Raw genomic sequence first — 17,462 nt, 5'->3', positions numbered from 1 at the left:
TGTGATTAGGTAGTAAAAGTTAACAGAGCAGTGCACCGAAGGAATTAATTGGGGTCTGCACTGTTTGCAGCAGGTGTCAGCAAAGTCAGAGGGCAGCACCCAGCAGAGCTCAGCCCACCAGCCCAAACCCGGAGCAGACCACTCCATTCCATGCTGTCAGGAGGGGGCCTCTTAGGCCCCCACAAAACAAATGGAGATTGTGGCAACCCTTTGGGCACCCACAGCACCAAGCCTCAGCTGGGGGCCTCTGGGCCGTTTTCTCTTCATGCAGAGGGTTGTGGAATTTCACACCCCGTCACCAAGATTAGCAGCAAATCCCAAGATGACATTTGCTCAGAAGAAGAAAGAGAAGCCCTGAGCAAGCAGTTTCCCTTGGGGGGACAGTGTAGAAATAGTTGAGGAGCAAAGAATGAAACTTTTCTTTCCATCCTGCCTGCGAGCAAGTTTGCCAGCATCCATCACCAAGCCCATGAAAATAAATACTGCTCTGCATATAAACAGAGTTAACATCAAACAGCATTCTCATGTGCAAAGGACCTGGGGAAGGGAGCCGACTCTGTGCCGAGTACACACAGCCATGCTTTGCCCCATACAGCAGTGCTACACTAAAATGTCAAATTGTTCAGAATAACCTACATTCAGATGAGCCCAGAATGAAGCAAAAACTAGTGATAAAGTTTCCTCTGCTGTGATTTGTAACAACTGCAGGCTGCCGCAGCTGGAAGGTCTCCGGAGGTCCTTTCAGAAGCACCAGCTAGGACCTAGCACGCTCATCTTGCATGCTCACAGCTCAGGAGACTAAGAGCAGAAACTACTCATTACTCACAGGCAGAAAGCAATGGGGAATGTGAAGCACCCAGTCTCCAGGTCGAGCATCCCAACCAGTTCTTCTGTTCCAGGCTCTCCAGCACCAGCTGAGAACTGCTGCAAAGAGCAGCTTTTGCCAGGACAGAGATCCATCTCATCTCTGAGACGGCATTAACACCCAGATAACAGGAACCAAGAGGAGCAGCAACAGGGCACAAACTGCAGTCAGCGATGTGTTACCACTCCCCTACCCCAAACAAGCACTGTACCGAAGGATGGGATCACTTTTTAGGGCTAAAAAGCATTTCTCTCCTCCACTCCTCTCTTGTACGTGCCTGGTAGATAAAGAGGAGCAGAGGAGCTCCGAGCACAGAGCTCCTTACCATGCTCCTACACCTGAAGCCTGTAGGACACATGGAGCCTCTTACTGTGCAGGCTGCAGGCTCTTCACTACAGGCACACTTTAACCAGAGTATCTGTACGGGCTGCTGGGCCACTGCCACACCGTAGAAATATAAATAGGCGTTAAATTCAACTCCATGTTGACAGTGTGACACGTCCCTCAATAACCACAGCTCCAAAAAGGAGCAGCTCTGTGCCACTCCGTTCCGGCAAGAAGGCAGGGACAGGCACTGTGCCAGGCAGGGTGGCTGCTGCCCAACCATCTCATTTCCTTTGGAAGTAGCTGTTATTTCCCTACAGCTAGGCTTGCCTTGCTTCTCTTGCTCTCCCTGGACCTTCTGAAGCATTCCCCTGTGACCATCACCATGTACGGTGCCCCCCAGTCTGGCCCTGGGCCATGCTGCAGGCAGAGGTGCAGCACCCACCACTGAGCAGCCACCCAGAGAGAGCCCCATTGCCAGGACCAGGCTCCTTGCTCTGAGTGCCAGTCCTCCCCACACACCCTGATGCACCATTCCCATGCCTGTCAGCAGAGCAATTGGGAGAAACTGCCTGGGCGATCACAAACCTGATGTGCCTTAAGAAACATATCTAGGGAGACACTGGCTATCTGCACTCCAGCTGCATGGCCACTGTACCCAGCTCTGCTGTCTGCACCCAGCCCTGCCCCAAGTCTCCTGTGCGCTGCTTTGCTGGGAGATTTGGAGGAGCTACCATGTCCTTGAGCCACATGGACACTGCTCAGTGCCCCCAGGGGCTCAGTAACTGCCCAGTGATGGACTGGCAGGTGCTCTTACCTTGATCTGCTCCCAAAGCAGTTTGTGGTGGCAGACTGATGTCTGCCCTCCGTGGCTGCAGTCATGCTGCCAGGGTCCCGTCCAGGCACCTGGGACCCTGAATGGGTGAAGAAGTGGGTGAAGAAAACAACTATAGCACTGATTAGTTCTACCTTCCTTCCTTCCCGCCATAAAGGAGTCCTAAAAGCACAACTGTTCTCTCTGCACTATCCACCTTGACCCCATCCATAAGGAGTTCTGCTCCCTTCTGCTAGCCTGGGCTGTGACTCTGCCCATCCCACTGAAACCCACAGCTCTGAGTATGACTGTGGGCTCTGTCAGCATCATCAGGGCCCCAGGTTTTAGGACCTGGATCACCCAGCAAGGCAGAGGAAGAACAGAGGGAATGCAAAGCAGTGCACTTCCCAGCACGGGCTCTGCTTACTCCCCAGGCAGCCTCGAGCAGACATCTGTCCATGCCCCTGCACATGCTCCCTCCCCATGCAGAGCTCTTTTTTGAGTGGTTCACCAAATACAGAATGTGTTTGCACAGCCCAACGTGGGAAAGCTATGGAAGGGGCTGGACTGCTTGAACACTGAGCGGAGGCAGGCACGACGCCATCAACACTCCTGTTCCTGCATCTCACCATACATCAGCTCCCACAGGAGCCTGGAGCAAGGCCAGGGCCTTACCTGGGGGAGCAGGTGGCTGTCGGCACTCAGCTGTTTGCTCAGGGGTGCTGGGAGCCGTGCTCTCAGCCCCGCTCCTCTCCGCCTCGTGCACAGAGCCGCTGCATGCATGCGGAGCAGGGCGGCACTCACCCTCTGTCACAGCACTGCCATTCGGCAGGCTTCCCAGATCAACAGCCGGCCCATCCAGGAAAATCGTCAGCTCTCCACCGGAGACAACGCTGCCTTTGTTCTCCGTCTGCAGGTTCAGGGTCAGCTGCCTGTTCTCCACTGGGGGAGATGAGGAGACATAGAGAAAGAGACCACCGGTCATCACCTGGGACCTGACCATGATGAAGACATCACGTCCCAGTCCCCTGCAGGACCAAGTCCTCCCCATGACCCCAAAGGACCCCCGAGGGTCAGCTGTCCCTCCAAGTACCAGCAGCAGCCCCACACCTACAGGCACCCTGCAGTGCCCACGGAGGATTGTCAGTCTTACAGCCTACTCCTGAGGAAGCCCCCCTTCGCCCCCTCACCATTCTCCAGCCGCTGGGAGCAAGGCCAGGCTCCTCCATCCCCTTACATGGAGACACGGCTGTGACAACCCAGACCACAACAGCTCACAGACCCAGATCTGAGGCGGTAGGGAGAGGCTGGGCTGGATTCATGTATAGGGCAGGAAGAGATCCATGCCAGCACAGCCACCAGATGCCTGCGGCACAGAGTGGATCAGCAACTATGTGCTGAGGTGCCTGAAGTCCTGCTCTGCTGTGGAGGAGCAGGAGTATTCTTCAGACTTGGATTATTCTTCTTCCCATCTAGAAAACTCAGACAAGCAGCAAAAGAAAACCCTAGGACCATCACTCTATCCGCATCCCCACGTATCTCTTCTACTGAGTCCAGAGCTGCCCCATGACATACAGAAATGCTCAGCCCCAGCACTGGGCCACCTCTGCACCAGCTTAGGCCATGAGGCAGCTGCCAGCTCCACTCCATCATGAGCCAGCCTGGCTCCCAGTGCTCAGCAAGACTTTCACTAGCTGCTGTCGCTTCATCCACGAATAATCCATCTGGGGACATTGCCTGCCATGGCTGCAGCCACAGGGAAGGCAGCAGATGAGCCACAGGTACCATGCACGAAGCAGGGGCTGTGCAGCTGCTACAAGAAGCAGAGCCTGCTCCAAATCACTGACTGCTCCCTGTCCCAGGGTGGGCACACGCTGCACACCCAGCTCTCCAGGGGCTGTCCAGACAGCAGCGAACCACATCCCCAATGCCACTGGGGGAGCCACAAGCTCCCAGGCTGGTAGAGAACAGCACAGGGGCTGCCTGCACACCTTCCATGTTCCCCCTGAAACAGAAGCACAATGGGACCATCAGTACCACAACTCTCACACAAGTGCGGCCGTGCCCCATTTGAGCCAGCAGGACCAAAACACCCAGCTCCGCCACACAGGGCCAGAAAAATTTGGCTGCCCCAGTGCGGGACGCCAGCCCAGACACTTCCTGACTCATTTGCTCAAATAATATTTTTATTATACACGGATTGCTCATGACACAACGGCACCATTTTTAAGCAACCTGCTTCACCCTGTCTCGCCACGAGGACAAGATGCAGTACCCACCCATGGGAGCAGGAGGAGAGCACGTTCCCCACAGACCCTTCGTCCTGTCCCCAGCTCAGGGTGAGGGCCTGGCAGGGGCCGCAGGAAGTATTTACCACACTGCACCCGCAGCCCAGTCAGCACAATGTAGAGCTCAGGGCTGGAAATGCCCCCCACGCCTAAGTCCCCAGAACCCACCAGCCGCACACAGCCAGGAAGGGACACAAGGAGGCAGAGGAGGGGTCACTGCACTGCGGGGGCACTGATCAGAGACTGGAACCCTCTCCACTGCCCTGCCTGGAATCAAGACCTGGAGACAAGTGAGCGTGGAGCTCCCTGGAACCTGTTGCGTGCAGTGTGTGCTGTGCCACGCTGGGCGTCTGACATCCATCCCAAACCTGGTGCCTGGGACTCGTGGTGAACAGAGGGGTACAAGACAGGCCATTCATGAGCATCATGGATTCTAGTCCCAAGGAGGCAGATGCCATCGGTGCATGGCATGGATGTCGATCAGAGCTGATGCTGCCGCTCATTTCCCATCCACCATCAGATAGGGCTCTTGGTTGAGCCCGGTCTCACCCATCTGCATAAAGGCGTTATTCTCCAAATTTGCAAGGGGAACGGATCTCACGGATCCTTCTAAGAACGTGAGACAGAAGATGGAACTGAGCACAGCCAGAAAGCAGAACAAATCCAAGCCCTGTTTCTCCCTGCCTGCTCCGAGCCATAGGAATGTGCCCTTTCCCTGAGCCGTGCGGAAGTCACGCCCGCACACACCGGGGGTCTCCTCCGCCCCCCCTGCGAGCGCCCCGCAGCCGAGCGCGCGGCAGCCACACAGACCCTCATTGTGTAGCGCCCGGCCCGGGGGGACGGCAGCACGGGAGCAAAGACGAGGTGTCTCCGAGTAGAGGATGTGAACATGAACCTCCCAGCCGGCCGCCTTCTCCCCCTCTCCACCCCCTTCAGCTTTTTTAAAGAAAATAAACACCAGCAGAACCTTCCATTCACTGTCCCCGTCCAGCACGCGGGACGCACAAAGGGACATTGCTGCTGCACCAACAGAGGGTCCCCTGAACGGCCAAGCACAAAGGCTGTCTGTGTCCTGCCGGCTGCCAGAATGTCAGAGGGATTATTATTATTTTGGGAGGGGGTCGGGGGTGATTTGGTCCTGAATAAGGTCTCAGTTCAGCTACTTCCAGTGCCCTGCGTGCGGCATCAGAGCTCCCATTTAGTGGCGGCGAGCTGGAATTCCCTCCCAGCCCATTAAGCGGATTTACAGTTCCTCCCTGGTAGCAGCGAGCACAACTCCAGGCTGAGCCCGAGCCCCTCGAGAGCCGCCTGTCCATCCGCACAAGCACTGAGGAAAGGGGACTGCCCGCTGCCTCTCACCTGACAGGGACAGCTCCTTTCTCCCACAGGCAGACAAAAAAGTTTGCTCACCTCTCACCTCCTACAGCCCTCTTTGCACCATTCCTCTGCATGCAAATCCCAGGTTTCCCTCAAACAGGTCCACAAGGCCAAAGCTGCACCCGCCACCACCCCTGAAAAAAGCCCTGCACAGAGCCACCTGGAGCACCACTGACACAAAGATAAGCAGCTCCTCCAGGCTGATCCAAAAGCCACTGCCATGCGCTCCACTCAGCAACCTACGTGCCCCCAGTTAGCTTAGGGCAGCAACACCACCATCCCATGGCACACGCAGGGTCCCAGCAGCCGTGGTCCTCTGGGAGGAACCTGAGGGGAACAGGACATTCTCCAGCTATCCCACAGAGCAGGAAGGGAGCAGAGCTTAGGAGAAGTGATCATCTTTAATATTACAAGAAAACCAGTGGAAGATTAGTCCTTGCTGCCGACCCAGCCTCAGATGCCCAAGAATCACTGACAACTGTGTCCACTCCACTGCCATGCAGCACAACCAGGTGGACCTCAGACCTCTTTTCCCCTCCTTTTCTCTGACCAGGACCACCGCCCCAGCAGAGACAGTGCATTAAGCATTCACTGCAGCCCATCTGACTGCATGCTTTCACCACTCCTTGGTGAAAGAGCCTTTGCTTTCTGGCCACGCAGAATTCCTGTGGCAGCACATTCAAGCAGTGGGGTCAGCTGCAGCTTTCCAGAGGTTTAGGGGTTTGGCCAGAGATGCAGCAGAATGGAAAGAAAGGGCTCTGCAGGATCTGTCAAGTCCTGGCATATGGTGCCACTTGAGAAACAGGAGCCTGTTGATGTAACTCGCAACCCGAGCAGTAAGCAATAAAAGCAAGCACTTCCATCCATGAGCTGCAGCCCAGCTTACTGGTGTCCCTCCAAAGCCTGCACAGACATTCACCACTCAGCTGCCAGGGACCAGCAAACAGCAGCACCAAGATCAGCTTCCACCCAGACCGCGTCGGGGGCCGCTCAGGGACACTGCTCCAGCCACACCAAGGAGCTGCTGGTGCCTGGGAACAGAGTTACTGCTGGGGGGCCCGAGGCAGGGCTGTGCCACCGAGCACAGGAGGCTGTGCCTCGTTTTCTGTCCTTAATCCCAGCTGAGGACAGAGCATGCTCTCTCCTGAGCCCCAGCACCGGCCGCATCCTTGTTGAACAGCCTGGGTCCAGCTCCTCATGGGCTCTCCCCATCACCCAGCCTCACTGCAGAGCTCTTTTTCCGGGCTGCAGGCCTCAGAACTGAGGCTGTTCCACCTGGAGTGACGCGTGCTTGGCAGAAGGTCCGACAGCGAGAACAGAGGGAGCCACGGCTGCTCCTGGCAGTACGAGCCCTGCAGACACTGCCACGAACGTCACTGGAGACGAGAACACCACCCCTGCTGGAAAACACCCATCTGCCCAAAAGCTGAGCCATGAGAACAATCCTTCCACACCAAGTAAAGCTACAGGAATACAAACAAAAGATTGCAATTATGCTCACATAGCGATAACTTACAGAAAACCTCACTAAAACCATAGCAAAAAAAAAAATACAACCCAAAACTAACAACAACAAAAAAAGGTCAGACAGCAGCATGCTGCCAGCCAAGAGCTGCCTTGGGGAAGACACGTCCCTGCTCAGCACCCTCCAGAAGCAAGGAATGAACTTGGGGGCTTCCAAGGGGCAGACAGCACTCAATACGGTGTCTCCCTCAGCAGGGGGACTTAGGCTGTATTAAGGCATCCCTTGTCCAGCTCAGAAGGGCTTAATCCCAGCTTACTTGTGCGACCTGGCCAACTCCCTGGTCACCACTACACTCTGGAAACGGCTTCCTCATCTCCTCAGCAGGCAAGGCAGGAGCCAGCAGCCAGGCCACAGAACACACAAGGACAGGGCAGGGTCCCCAGGATGCAGCCTTCCCTCGAGAGGAGCAGCAGCAGCCTGGGTCCCACACAGAGCTGGAGCAGAGCTATGAAGGCTGAGCAACAAGGAGCAGGGCCCAGGCTGGGTGAGACAGACAGCATGCAGGAGCGTCCACCCTGTGGCAGCACCTCCCAGCAAAGCAGCACTCTGCAGCTTTAAGAGTCCTCCCTCCTGGCCCACGGTGTCAAGGAAAAGTCTGACACATTTTTTCTGCCGCACATTAACAAACGAACTAGAACAGCCAGTTGCCTTTTCCATTCAATTTCCACACAGCCCCCTGGGACACCCACTAATGAAAGGGCTGATTGTGCCCTGCCACAGGAGCGGGCAGGTAGGGCAGGAGCAGTGGCATGACTCTGGGAGAAAGTAGGAGGGAGCACCATGGGGCTGAGCCCCCAGCACAGGGCTGGGCTGCCCAGGCTTGTGCTCCAGGCACCATCCACGTCCTCACGAGCTTTACAGCATGACTGCAGCAAACGAGCTCCCCAATTGTGCCAAGCAAGGATGCAGTGATGTCAAGGCCCCAGGGGCACAGGGCATGCCTTCCCCAAGGAGCACTGTGGGGACACTGCTGGGACTTTGTCACCTGCACTAGCAGTGCCAAGGAACAACCCCATGTAGGCCTGGCAAAGGCCAAGCACACCTCATTCCCCACAGGGCAGAGGCCCCTCTCTCCCCACCCCATACCAGCTCTGTGTTCTGTGAGAAGCAGAGCTTTGCTTGGAAAAGACAGAGTAAGCCTTTTCCAGCCCCGCGCAGTAGCTTCCATGGCTGAGCCTTGAATGGGCGTCTTTATGCAGAAGCTGCTGCCACAGCCACACTCTGGTGACCACAAATGGCAGCAAATAGCAGCAAATAGCTGAGGGTTTGTGTTTCCACACAGCTCTGGCACCCCAGCTAACACAAATCTGGCTGCTGTCACAGCCAGCCCCGCACCCAGCACACAACAGTGCCTTGTTCCCTGCTGGGGCCACGTGGTATGGGGAGGCCACATGGTATAGGGAGACCCCAGCCCTCATCAGGGACACAGACTCCACACAGAGGCCAAGAGACCCACAGCAGCTCTGGCCAGGCCATATGGACATACATTTCCCACCACTCTTGAGCAGGTTCCATAGGCTGACGGAGGCGGTGCCCAGCAGCTCGTTTCTCAACGTATGGCAGCTCCACACCTTCAGGTCCAGGTGACTCTGAGCCGTGACGTTCCTAAAGAGAGAACAGGAGAGGGGCCATCATCATGGCCTCGTCCCTTCTCTCTGCTTGGAAGCAGGTAGTGCCAGCTGACAAGCCAAGGAGCAGAAGGGATGCAGGGAAAGCAGCATGGTGACAGGAGACTGCATCCCCTTCTTGGTGACACTCACAGCATCCTCAGCAGGGACAAAGCCCTCTGACATCCAAACAGCCCTAGCTGATGGAGCTGCATGAAACCCCACTAAGGACAAGGTGTGGGAGCAGGGGACAGCCCCAGCCCCACAGCACAGGGTTAGAGGGACTTACAAGATGAGGATCTCATTCCACAGCAGCTCAGAGCTCCCCATCTGCTTTCCCGTCTTCTTGGTCTCGCTGGGCAGCCCATCGCCCGCCACCTCCACGTAGCAGTTCATCCGTGACTGTCGGCTGTGGGCCTTGGGCTTCACGGACACCACTGAGTGGGACAGGCAGGGGTCAAGCAGCAGCCCCACAGCCACAGCCCCTGCCCCAGCCCGAGGACACTGCCTCACATGTGCACACCCCATCTCTGCCACCAATGCTCCGGGGAGAGGACAGCATTGGGCCAAGACAGCCCCGGTCATGCTTCATCCACTCCCATTTCACCCCACAGACACCTACCATCCCTGTTCAGCTGCTCCCAGCCCCAGGAGCCCGATGAGAAAGCCCGTACTCTGTGACAAGCCAGGGACACAGGGGTTCTGCAGGAGCCAAGGGAAGGAGGCAGTTGGCTGGGGAGAATTGCCATGCTCTAGGGCTGCGGGCAGTGCTGGGACACAGCTCCCGGCATCTGGAGCCATCTCGTGGCCACTGCAGCACAAACAGAGCCATGGAGCCACATCCCAGCGGAGGAGGCAGAGCCCCCCACAGGCAGTGCTCTGCTTCCAGAGGCCTCCAGCACCAAGGCCTGATAAGGGCTGCATGCACCATAGAGCCTGGAACACGGCCTCTTCCCACCAAGGTACCCCCCAAGGTCTCCCACCCCACCTCTGTGCATCCAAAGCTCAGCTCCCAGCCCTGCACAGGACTCACCTTTCACAGAGAGCTGGGACTTCTCGCAGGGTGGCCCTGCCCTGGCCCTGCTGGAGCTCGCAGAGGCCATGTCATCACCCCTGGCCTGGAAGGGAGAGAGAGATGGGGACTCACCATGGAGGCTGAGCTGGGGCCCAAACACATCCTGTGTCCAGCACTCCACACAGCACAAAAAGCACACAGCCACTTGAGGCAGCAGCCTGCAGGCAGTCTTGTGAGCAACTCCACCTCACCCCTACCCCAAGGCCACTGCTGATCCTGGCCATAGAGACAGAGCAGCCTCCGGCACTGCCAAGCACTAAAGCCTGTAGGCGAGGGCACGGCATGGCACATAGCATTCTTTGGAAAGGATGAGACAGCAGCATCATGAGCTGGGTCTGCTCACAGCACAGCAGAGCTGCATGCCCCTCAAGGATAGCCCAAGTGGCTGCCAGGCACCAAAATACCATGGAAAAAAATCGGTCCCCTCTACTCCAAGACACTGCGGAGCTGCAGCTCAGTGGGGAGGGGAACTGCAGCTGCTCCAACCACAGGGCCAGACCCGAGCACAGCCTTCACTTTCCCAGGCACTCACCACTTCCTCACTCTGGGGTACTGCATTGCTGACAGAGACCACAACACTTCCCTCTCCCCTCTCTCTGCCCCAGCTTTCCCCTGGAGCTGCCCACATGGCAGAGGCAGCAGCTTTTCTACTGAAATGCCTGACCATGAAGGAAAATCTCAGGGTCAGGGATCATGCCGGAGCACGAGGTGCTCAGTCTGGCCCCAACAGTCAGCTATGGTATCACGCTGCTCTCACGGGGCCCTGTCTCAACCTCTGCTAGCTCCTTTTTAACCCCTCCCACCAAACAGGCTCCCCACACCTCTCCTGCTACCAGCCTGGCACAAGGCTGAGCCTAAGAGCCTCGCACAGCCTTGCTGGGAACGCACTGCTGGGCTACATGAGACCAGGTGGGGGACTGGCAAGATGCCCCTCCATCCTCCCTGGCAGCTGGGAGCCAGCTTACAGACTGAGGTCATATCCAAGACAGATTGCCTTGTTATTTCAAGTTATTCCAACTCCGGCTGGAATTCCAACTCCAATTCCACAGATCACCCCCCAGGATATTGCTGGTTAACTCCCCAGCTCCACACCACCACTCACTTCATTAGAAACATTAGCAAGGCCCACAGAACATGGCCAGCCCGCAACCAAGCCCTGTGCAGGACGGAGCAGTGAGCTCTTCCCCAGGGCACTTCTTGTGCCACCAGCAGCAACCCACACCCCAGAACCACCATGCCGGGACCTGGGGGTCCCTGCTCCTCCCTCAGACTTCAGGCACCGTTTCACCTCTTTGCAGCCATCCCACACAGACACAGCACTAGGCTTTGCTGGCCAAGCTGACCCGGTAGGGATTCGTCGCTCGCTGCACTCATTCCAAACCCTCACCACACACACGCAGCCCTCGCGCTCACCCGCCGTGACCTACAGAGCCGCAGCGTCAGTCAGCCGAGCGCAGTCACTGCGCGTCCCGCACTGCAGAGCGCCAGCACCGCCCGACACGGGACGGCGGGAACACGGCCGCGTTAGCGCGGCTCCTCGCTGGTGGCGGCTGCGAACTCCGCCCCCTCTGCCCGCTTTCTCATCTCGATTCTCACTTCACCTCAGGGCGAAGCAGCGTGGGGGCACCCGGGGCCCTCTGCTTCCCCCGCGCCCCGGCAGAGCCGCAGCGCTGCGCTGAGCCCGAGGCCGGGGGGGTCGGGATCCTCACAGAGCGCGCACGGTCTCTGGGTGCCGTACCAGCGCCCGGAGCCCCTGGCCCAGCGGTGCCGCCGAGGGCAGGGGGAGTTCCCGGACTCCGGGTTGAGCCCCGGCGCTGCCTCCTCAGCCGACGCTGCCGCTGCCGCAGCTCCCCGCAGGCCCGCCGCTCCTTCCCACCCAGCCCTCGGCCCCGGCCCGGCCCGGCCCGCCCCACAGCCAGTGCCCCGGGCCGCCCCGCTGGGCTTCCCCTCTGGAGGCCGGCAGCCGCCGCCGGTAAAGCGGAGCGGAGCAGAGCGGCTCCCCACGCTCAGCGACCGCCAGAACCGACCGCCAGACCGCGCCGCTCCGCGCAGCCCGGCCCTCACCCGCCTCACCGGCAGCCGCTGCGTTCCCGCTTCCGGCTGCAGCGCCGCCGTCACGTGACCCCGCGCGCACCTGACCGCACAGCCCGGAAGTGCTCCGGCAGCGCCGCTCCCGTCGGGCCCCGCGCGGCGCTACGGGGTGCGGGGAGGGACACGGGACGGCATGGCGCGGGTACCGCATGTCGTGGCCGACGCCGGCGCGTTTCTGAGCGGCGCCGCGCTGCAGGTACGGACCGAGGGCTCCGGGATGGGGGGAGGTTCCGGGCCGGGCTGACCCGCGGTCCGCCCGCAGGACGTGGCACAGAGCGTGTACACCGTGCCCGAGGTGCTGGCCGAGATCCGGGACCGGCGGGCGCGGCGCCGCCTGGCCGCGCTGCCCTACGAGCTGCAGCTCCGCCGCCCGCGGGCCGACTTCGTGCGGACGGGTGAGTGCGGGTGGGGGCGGCGGGGCCGCGTGCGGCTGTGGGGGTAACGGGCTCCTCTCCCCCGTGCCCGCAGTCACCGAGTTCGCCAAGCGCACCGGGGACTTCCCCAGCCTGTCGGCCGCCGACCTGCAGGTGTTGGCGCTCACCTGCCAGCTGCAGGCCGAGACCGCGGGGCCGGGCAGCGTCCGTCTGCAGCCTCCGGACAAGGTAAGGGCGGGCTGGGGGGTGGGGATGGGCTGCGGGCACTGCTGAGCCCGGCGCTGCCCACAGGTGCATCTCAGCTCCAGCCCGAGGCACCCCGAGGCCACGCTGCACCTCGCCGGCTTCCACCTGCCTGCCAAGGTACGGGGTGTGATGGGGACAAAGAGGTGGTGTGGGGGGTGAGAGGAATGGGGATGTGGAGCCCGGGGCTGCCGTGTGTCCTCCAGCACAAGCGCCTGTGGAAGGGCCAGCAGCAGCAGCAGCAGCACGGCCCCGACAGCAGCACGGAGCTGCCCGACAGCGTTGAGTTTGGCTCCTTCCTCTACTGGAGGCCACCCTTGCCCAGCATCGAGGATGAGCTCCAGGAGATGTTGGTGAGGCTGCTGTGCTCACTGCCCTGCATCCCGGCTTCTTGGCGTACACAGCATCAACTGCCCATCTCTGCAGAAAACACACAGCATCTCCAGCAGCACTGATGAGTGCCAGATCTCAGAAGATGGGGATGGTGCCGAGGAGGAAGAGAATGAGGAGGAGGAGAGCGATGATGACAGCGAGGGCTGGATAACGCCAAGCAACCTCAAGCAGATCCAGCAGGACACGGGGCACTGCGACACTGTGCCTGCCAACGTGCAGGTCGGCTGTGTCACCACAGACTTCTCCATGCAGGTGAGTGCTGCCTCATGGCACTGGCTCCAGCCCCCAGCTCGGTTGATCCCACACACGTACCATACAGAAGTCACCCTGCGGTGGCTTCTTTTGTGTTCAAAGCTGCCAGTTCTCCCCATTAGCTTTGCTGCCTTTGGCCTCTTGCTGCCCGGGCAGGCAAAGCTGGGTGGAGCTGCTGGGCTCATGGCATCTTGCTTTCTCCCCCTCATGGCAGAATGTGCTGCTGCAGATGGGCCTCCACGTGCTGGCAGTGAATGGCATGCTGATCCGCCAGGCCCGGAGCCACATCCTGCGCTGCCATGGCTGCTTCAGGTGTGGGCACGGCACCACCAGGGCAAGGGGCAGTCTCTTGGGCTGAGCAATAATCCCACTCCTGGGCTGGGCCTCTGGTCTGCAGCCCAGGGAGTAGTAAATCCCCTCCATCTCTGTCTCCCACAGGACAACTTCGGACATGACCAAGGTCTTCTGCCCTCACTGCGGTAACAAGACACTGAAGAAAGTTGCAGTGAGTGTCAGTGAGGATGGGAGCCTCCACATGCACTTCTCCCGCAACCCCAAGGTGCTGAACCCACGGGGACTCAGGGTGAGTTGCTGCATGGACTGGGCCAGGTAGAGCTGTGGTTGCCTTCTGGATGTTCCATTTACTGCAGGGACTCTTGGGCTTCTTTTGCTTCTTCACAGCAATCACTGTGAAGGTCCTCTAACCAAGAGTTACCCCAGAGGTTTAACAGTCTTTCTTTGGGCAGTACCCGCTGCCAGCACCGCAGGGAGGGAAGCACGCCAACAACCCGCACCTGGTGGAGGACCAGCCCTTCCCACAGCAGCGGCTATCCCGCAAGGCCAGGCAGAAGACCAATGTCTTCGACCCCGACTACATCGCAGGGGTCTCTCCCTTTGCAGAAAATGATATCTACAGTCGTGCAGCCAACCTGCAAATCCGGGACATGGCGCTGGGCGCTGGTAGGAGGCGCCTGAACCCCAACGCTGTGACAAAGAAGTTTGTGAAGAGAAGATGAAAGGCAGTTTGGGGCCTTTGGCAGTGCAGTTGTGAGGGAAAGGGAAAGGTGGGCTGCCTGGGCACTGCATGGCACTTGGTGACAGCAGGAGGGTGAGATGCCTGCAGTGTCGGCATCCAGGCTTTCCTTCTGGGCTTCTTCAGGTGTCAGTGGGGCAGGCAGTAGCAGGGGCAAGGTTCTGGGTGTGTGAGGCACTGACCCTGACCACCTGCCAGACCCTGCACACGTGGAAGGTGCTAGCTACACTCCTAGTGAGATATTGGCATTTCCAAGGACACAATTTTGAATGATATCATTGTGAATAAACACAAAATGCTACACCATCGTGACTCAGTCTTTTTTCCATTGAAGGGAAAGCAGGGCCGTTGGGCTGTGGTCCACCAGCAGCACTCTGGGACAATTTCTATCAGGGCGCTCCCTGACAAGCAGATAGGAATTGCAGATTTTATAGCCAGCCTAGCCCTTGCTGGGGCTCCGTGCCCATCTGCGCCTGCACTGCAACCCAAATCACCCCACCTGCACTGCATGGCTGCTCCTGCAGCTACATGCTGCTGGACATGAGGCAGGGTACGTGCTCACAAGGGGAAGAGGAGGTCAGGGGTCCAGGTGCACAACCCTGGGGAAGCCCCGTGCAGGTGACAGCCCTTGGTTTCCGCCACGCCAGACCATGACGTAACACGGGGGGCTGGTGGCTCCCAGGGGGATGAAAACAGCACGGGAGGGGAGGGGGGCGTGGCTCCCCGAGGGCAGCGGGTGATGCCCCAGGCAATGGGTGCTGGCGGGGACACGGCTGGGGACACGCCACGGGCCTGGAATCTCGCGGGGCGGCACCAGTGAGTCTCGGTATTACACGCTCCGCCTCTCGGCCGGCCCCCCGGGTCTCGGCAAGCCCTGCCCGAGCGAAGTTCAGCCAGAATTTATACTGGCCGCGAGCGGTGTTCCGGCCTCGCTCCAGTTCCGCTTCTGGGAGCCGAACCGCCCCGGCAATGGCAGGTAGGTCGGCACTGGTACCGGTACAGGCGGATCGTGCCCGGGGCCAGCGAGCGGCACCAGGGCCTCGATGCTGCTGGCTCCCTCTCTGCAGCACCTCTCTGCAGCACCTCTCTGCAGCACCGATCTGCAGTAGGTGATAACTGCGCCACTGACTGCTGCTTCGTGGGTTCACGTGGCAGCTCCTGGACGGATTGCCTGGGGCAGAGGCGGGGTGCTGGTGGAGATTGGTTGGGGGTCAACTGTAAGGAGGTCCGTGCAGCGTCCACGGGGCTCCGCAGGGCAGTGTGGACTCCCAGGTACAGCCACGTGGGTCCGTTGGTCCCGATGCCGCTGAGCAGCACCCTCCCCACAGGTCGCAAGGCGCTCATCGTGCTGGCACACCCCGAGAAAACCTCTTTCAACCACGCCATGGCAGCAGCAGCCAGCAGTGCGCTGCGGGACAAGGGCTGGGAAGTCACCATCTCCGACCTCTATGCCATCGGGTTCAATGCTGTGCTCTCACGGCGCGACATCACCGGTATGAGTGCAGCCATCATCCCCACCAGCCCCCCAACTTGTTCCTCCCTGAGCCCCCACCCTCTCTGCAGGGCCCCCCAAGAATCCCGAGCACTTTGTCTATGAGATGGAGATGGAGCATGCATGGAAGGAGGGACGCCTCAGCAGCGACATTGTCACCGAGCAGAAGAAGATTGAAGCAGCCGACCTGATCATCTTCCAGGCAAGGCTGTAGTGCAGTCTTCACTGCAAGGGCTGAGGGGGAATTTGTGGGGGGTAGCTAGTTTTGGAGGGGCTGGTTTTGGAGGAGCTGTTTCAGGGGGGGAAAGAGCAGCAGCACTCGCTGCCTGACCCACCCGTGCCCTCAGTTCCCGTTACAGTGGTTTGGGATGCCAGCCATCCTCAAGGGCTGGTTTGATCGCGTTTTCATCAACGGCTTCGCCTATTCCTTGGCCAGCATGTACGACCAGGGGCCCTTCCAGGTAGGCCTCGGGGCTGTGGGGGAACACATGCTGGCCCTGCAGCCCCTGCCCTTCCCTTTCCCATCCTCAGAAGAAGAAAGCCATGCTGTCACTCACCACCGGCGGGATGGGCTCCATGTACAGCCCCAGCGGCATCAACGGCGACATGAACGTGCTGCTCTGGCCCATGCAGGTAGTATGGACGGGGCTGGGGACAGCGTGGTACCAGGGGCACTGTGCTGACAGCTCCTCCCACCCCGGCGGCAGCGGGGGGCTCTGCACTTCTGCGGCTTCCAGGTGCTGGCGCCTCAGATTTGCTACAGCGTGCGCTACGCGAGTCCTGAGGCGCGGGCACAGATGCTGAGTGCATGGAAGAGCCGCCTGGCAGCTGTGGAGCAGGAGAAGCCCCTCAGCTTCGTCCCCAATAGCTGCTTCGAGATGAGCCCGGCCGGCGGCTTCGTTCTGAAGCGTGAGGTGCTGGCGCAACAGGAGGGGCAGCAGCATGGCCTGTCGGTGGGGCAGCACCTGGGCAAGGCCGTGCCCCTCAACGGGCAGCTCCGGGCCCAGGAGTAGCAGCCAGGCCCTGCGCCCGCACCGAGACCCAGGCCTGGCCTCACAGCACCGTGTGAGGGGGCCGCAAGGGCAGTCCCCACATCCTCATGCTTTTGTTTTTCTGTGCTCTCTTTCCTGACATTTTTCTGCACAATTTTATTCAAAATCAAGGCTTTGGGGCACAAGGGCGGGGCCTGTGATTGAGGCCTGCGTGAATGCAACAATAAATTGACGTTCAGAACCCAGAGGTGGTGTGCTCTTCTCTGCCCCCATCAGGCAATGCAGACCCAGGCCCAGCTCTGCTGTGCAGCTGGGGGGCTGCTCCATGCCCACCCCTGGAGCTGGGCAGGAACCCTGGGGACCACTGACACCAGGCGGCCCCACTGCAGCCAAGGCCACAGCCTCAGGGACTGACACAGCCCTGATTTCCAGGTCCTGATTTCCAGGTCCCATCGTGTCCTGGGAAGCCTCCGCACCCTATGCCTCACCTCCTGCACATGCATCCATGGAATGGGCCGTGTACTGGGGCAGTATTTGAGCTGAGGAGTCTGGATTGAAATTAAAAGAAAGGGATCTGAGGGCCTCTCTGAGGCAGCAGCCATCACTGCAAAGAAGCATAGTGCTGGCAAAGCCATGTGGGGCAGGGGGTGGAAGGCCTGAGCTGGGGGCTCCGTCCATAGCGGTGTGCATCGAATTATCAGCGTGGGCAGTGAACAC

At 59.5% G+C, this 17,462-nt stretch overlaps 3 protein-coding genes across 8 annotated transcripts in view; 2 read left to right on the top strand and 1 right to left on the bottom strand.

The window, feature by feature from the left end:
- Positions 1 to 12,038, bottom strand: part of WWP2 (WW domain containing E3 ubiquitin protein ligase 2) — a 31,957-nt gene extending 19,919 nt beyond the window's left edge. Inside the window, exons 1-6 of one of the 5 annotated variants that reach the window (XM_085235028.1) lie at positions 11,949 to 12,038; positions 9,834 to 9,918; positions 9,090 to 9,237; positions 8,680 to 8,798; positions 2,679 to 2,945; positions 2,007 to 2,103 (exon numbers count right to left, since the gene is read on the bottom strand). In XM_085235028.1, coding sequence (XP_085091154.1) covers positions 2,007 to 2,103; positions 2,679 to 2,945; positions 8,680 to 8,798; positions 9,090 to 9,237; positions 9,834 to 9,903 — 701 coding nt within the window. In that variant the 5' untranslated portion in view covers positions 9,904 to 9,918; positions 11,949 to 12,038. Of the gene's footprint in view, positions 1 to 2,006; positions 2,104 to 2,678; positions 2,946 to 8,679; positions 8,799 to 9,089; positions 9,238 to 9,833; positions 9,919 to 11,288; positions 11,838 to 11,939 lie in introns of those variants that run through there. The other 4 variants (XM_085235031.1, XM_085235029.1, XM_085235030.1 and 1 more) reach the window with 4 other exon arrangements.
- Positions 12,007 to 14,567, top strand: NOB1 (NIN1 (RPN12) binding protein 1 homolog). The gene is made up of 9 exons (XM_085235033.1): positions 12,007 to 12,162; positions 12,229 to 12,361; positions 12,435 to 12,568; positions 12,632 to 12,703; positions 12,790 to 12,936; positions 13,010 to 13,228; positions 13,443 to 13,540; positions 13,667 to 13,811; positions 13,975 to 14,567. The coding sequence occupies exons 1-9, from the start codon at positions 12,100 to 12,102 to the stop codon at positions 14,242 to 14,244; spliced, it is 1,281 nt and encodes a 426-aa protein (XP_085091159.1). The 5' UTR covers positions 12,007 to 12,099; the 3' UTR covers positions 14,245 to 14,567.
- Positions 14,568 to 15,081: 514 nt separating this feature from the next.
- Positions 15,082 to 16,990, top strand: NQO1 (NAD(P)H quinone dehydrogenase 1). 2 transcript variants are annotated; one of them, XM_003209926.5, is made up of 6 exons: positions 15,082 to 15,237; positions 15,590 to 15,754; positions 15,825 to 15,955; positions 16,101 to 16,214; positions 16,285 to 16,386; positions 16,461 to 16,990. In XM_003209926.5, exons 1-6 carry the CDS (start codon positions 15,231 to 15,233, stop codon positions 16,764 to 16,766), a joined length of 825 nt encoding a protein of 274 aa, XP_003209974.2. In that variant the 5' UTR covers positions 15,082 to 15,230; the 3' UTR covers positions 16,767 to 16,990. The 2 variants fall into 2 exon arrangements, with proteins under 2 accessions (XP_003209974.2, XP_085091430.1); XM_085235304.1 differs by having other exon boundaries at positions 16,440 to 16,990.
- The last annotated feature ends 472 nt before the right edge of the window (positions 16,991 to 17,462 follow it).

The sequence above is a fragment of the Meleagris gallopavo genome, chromosome 13 (assembly GCF_905368555.1).
Source record: "Meleagris gallopavo chromosome 13, MGAL_WU_HG_1.1, whole genome shotgun sequence".
Taxonomy (NCBI): Eukaryota; Metazoa; Chordata; class Aves; order Galliformes; family Phasianidae; genus Meleagris; species Meleagris gallopavo.
Note: the sequence above shows the minus strand (reverse complement) of the source record. Positions and strands in the feature narration are given on the sequence as shown.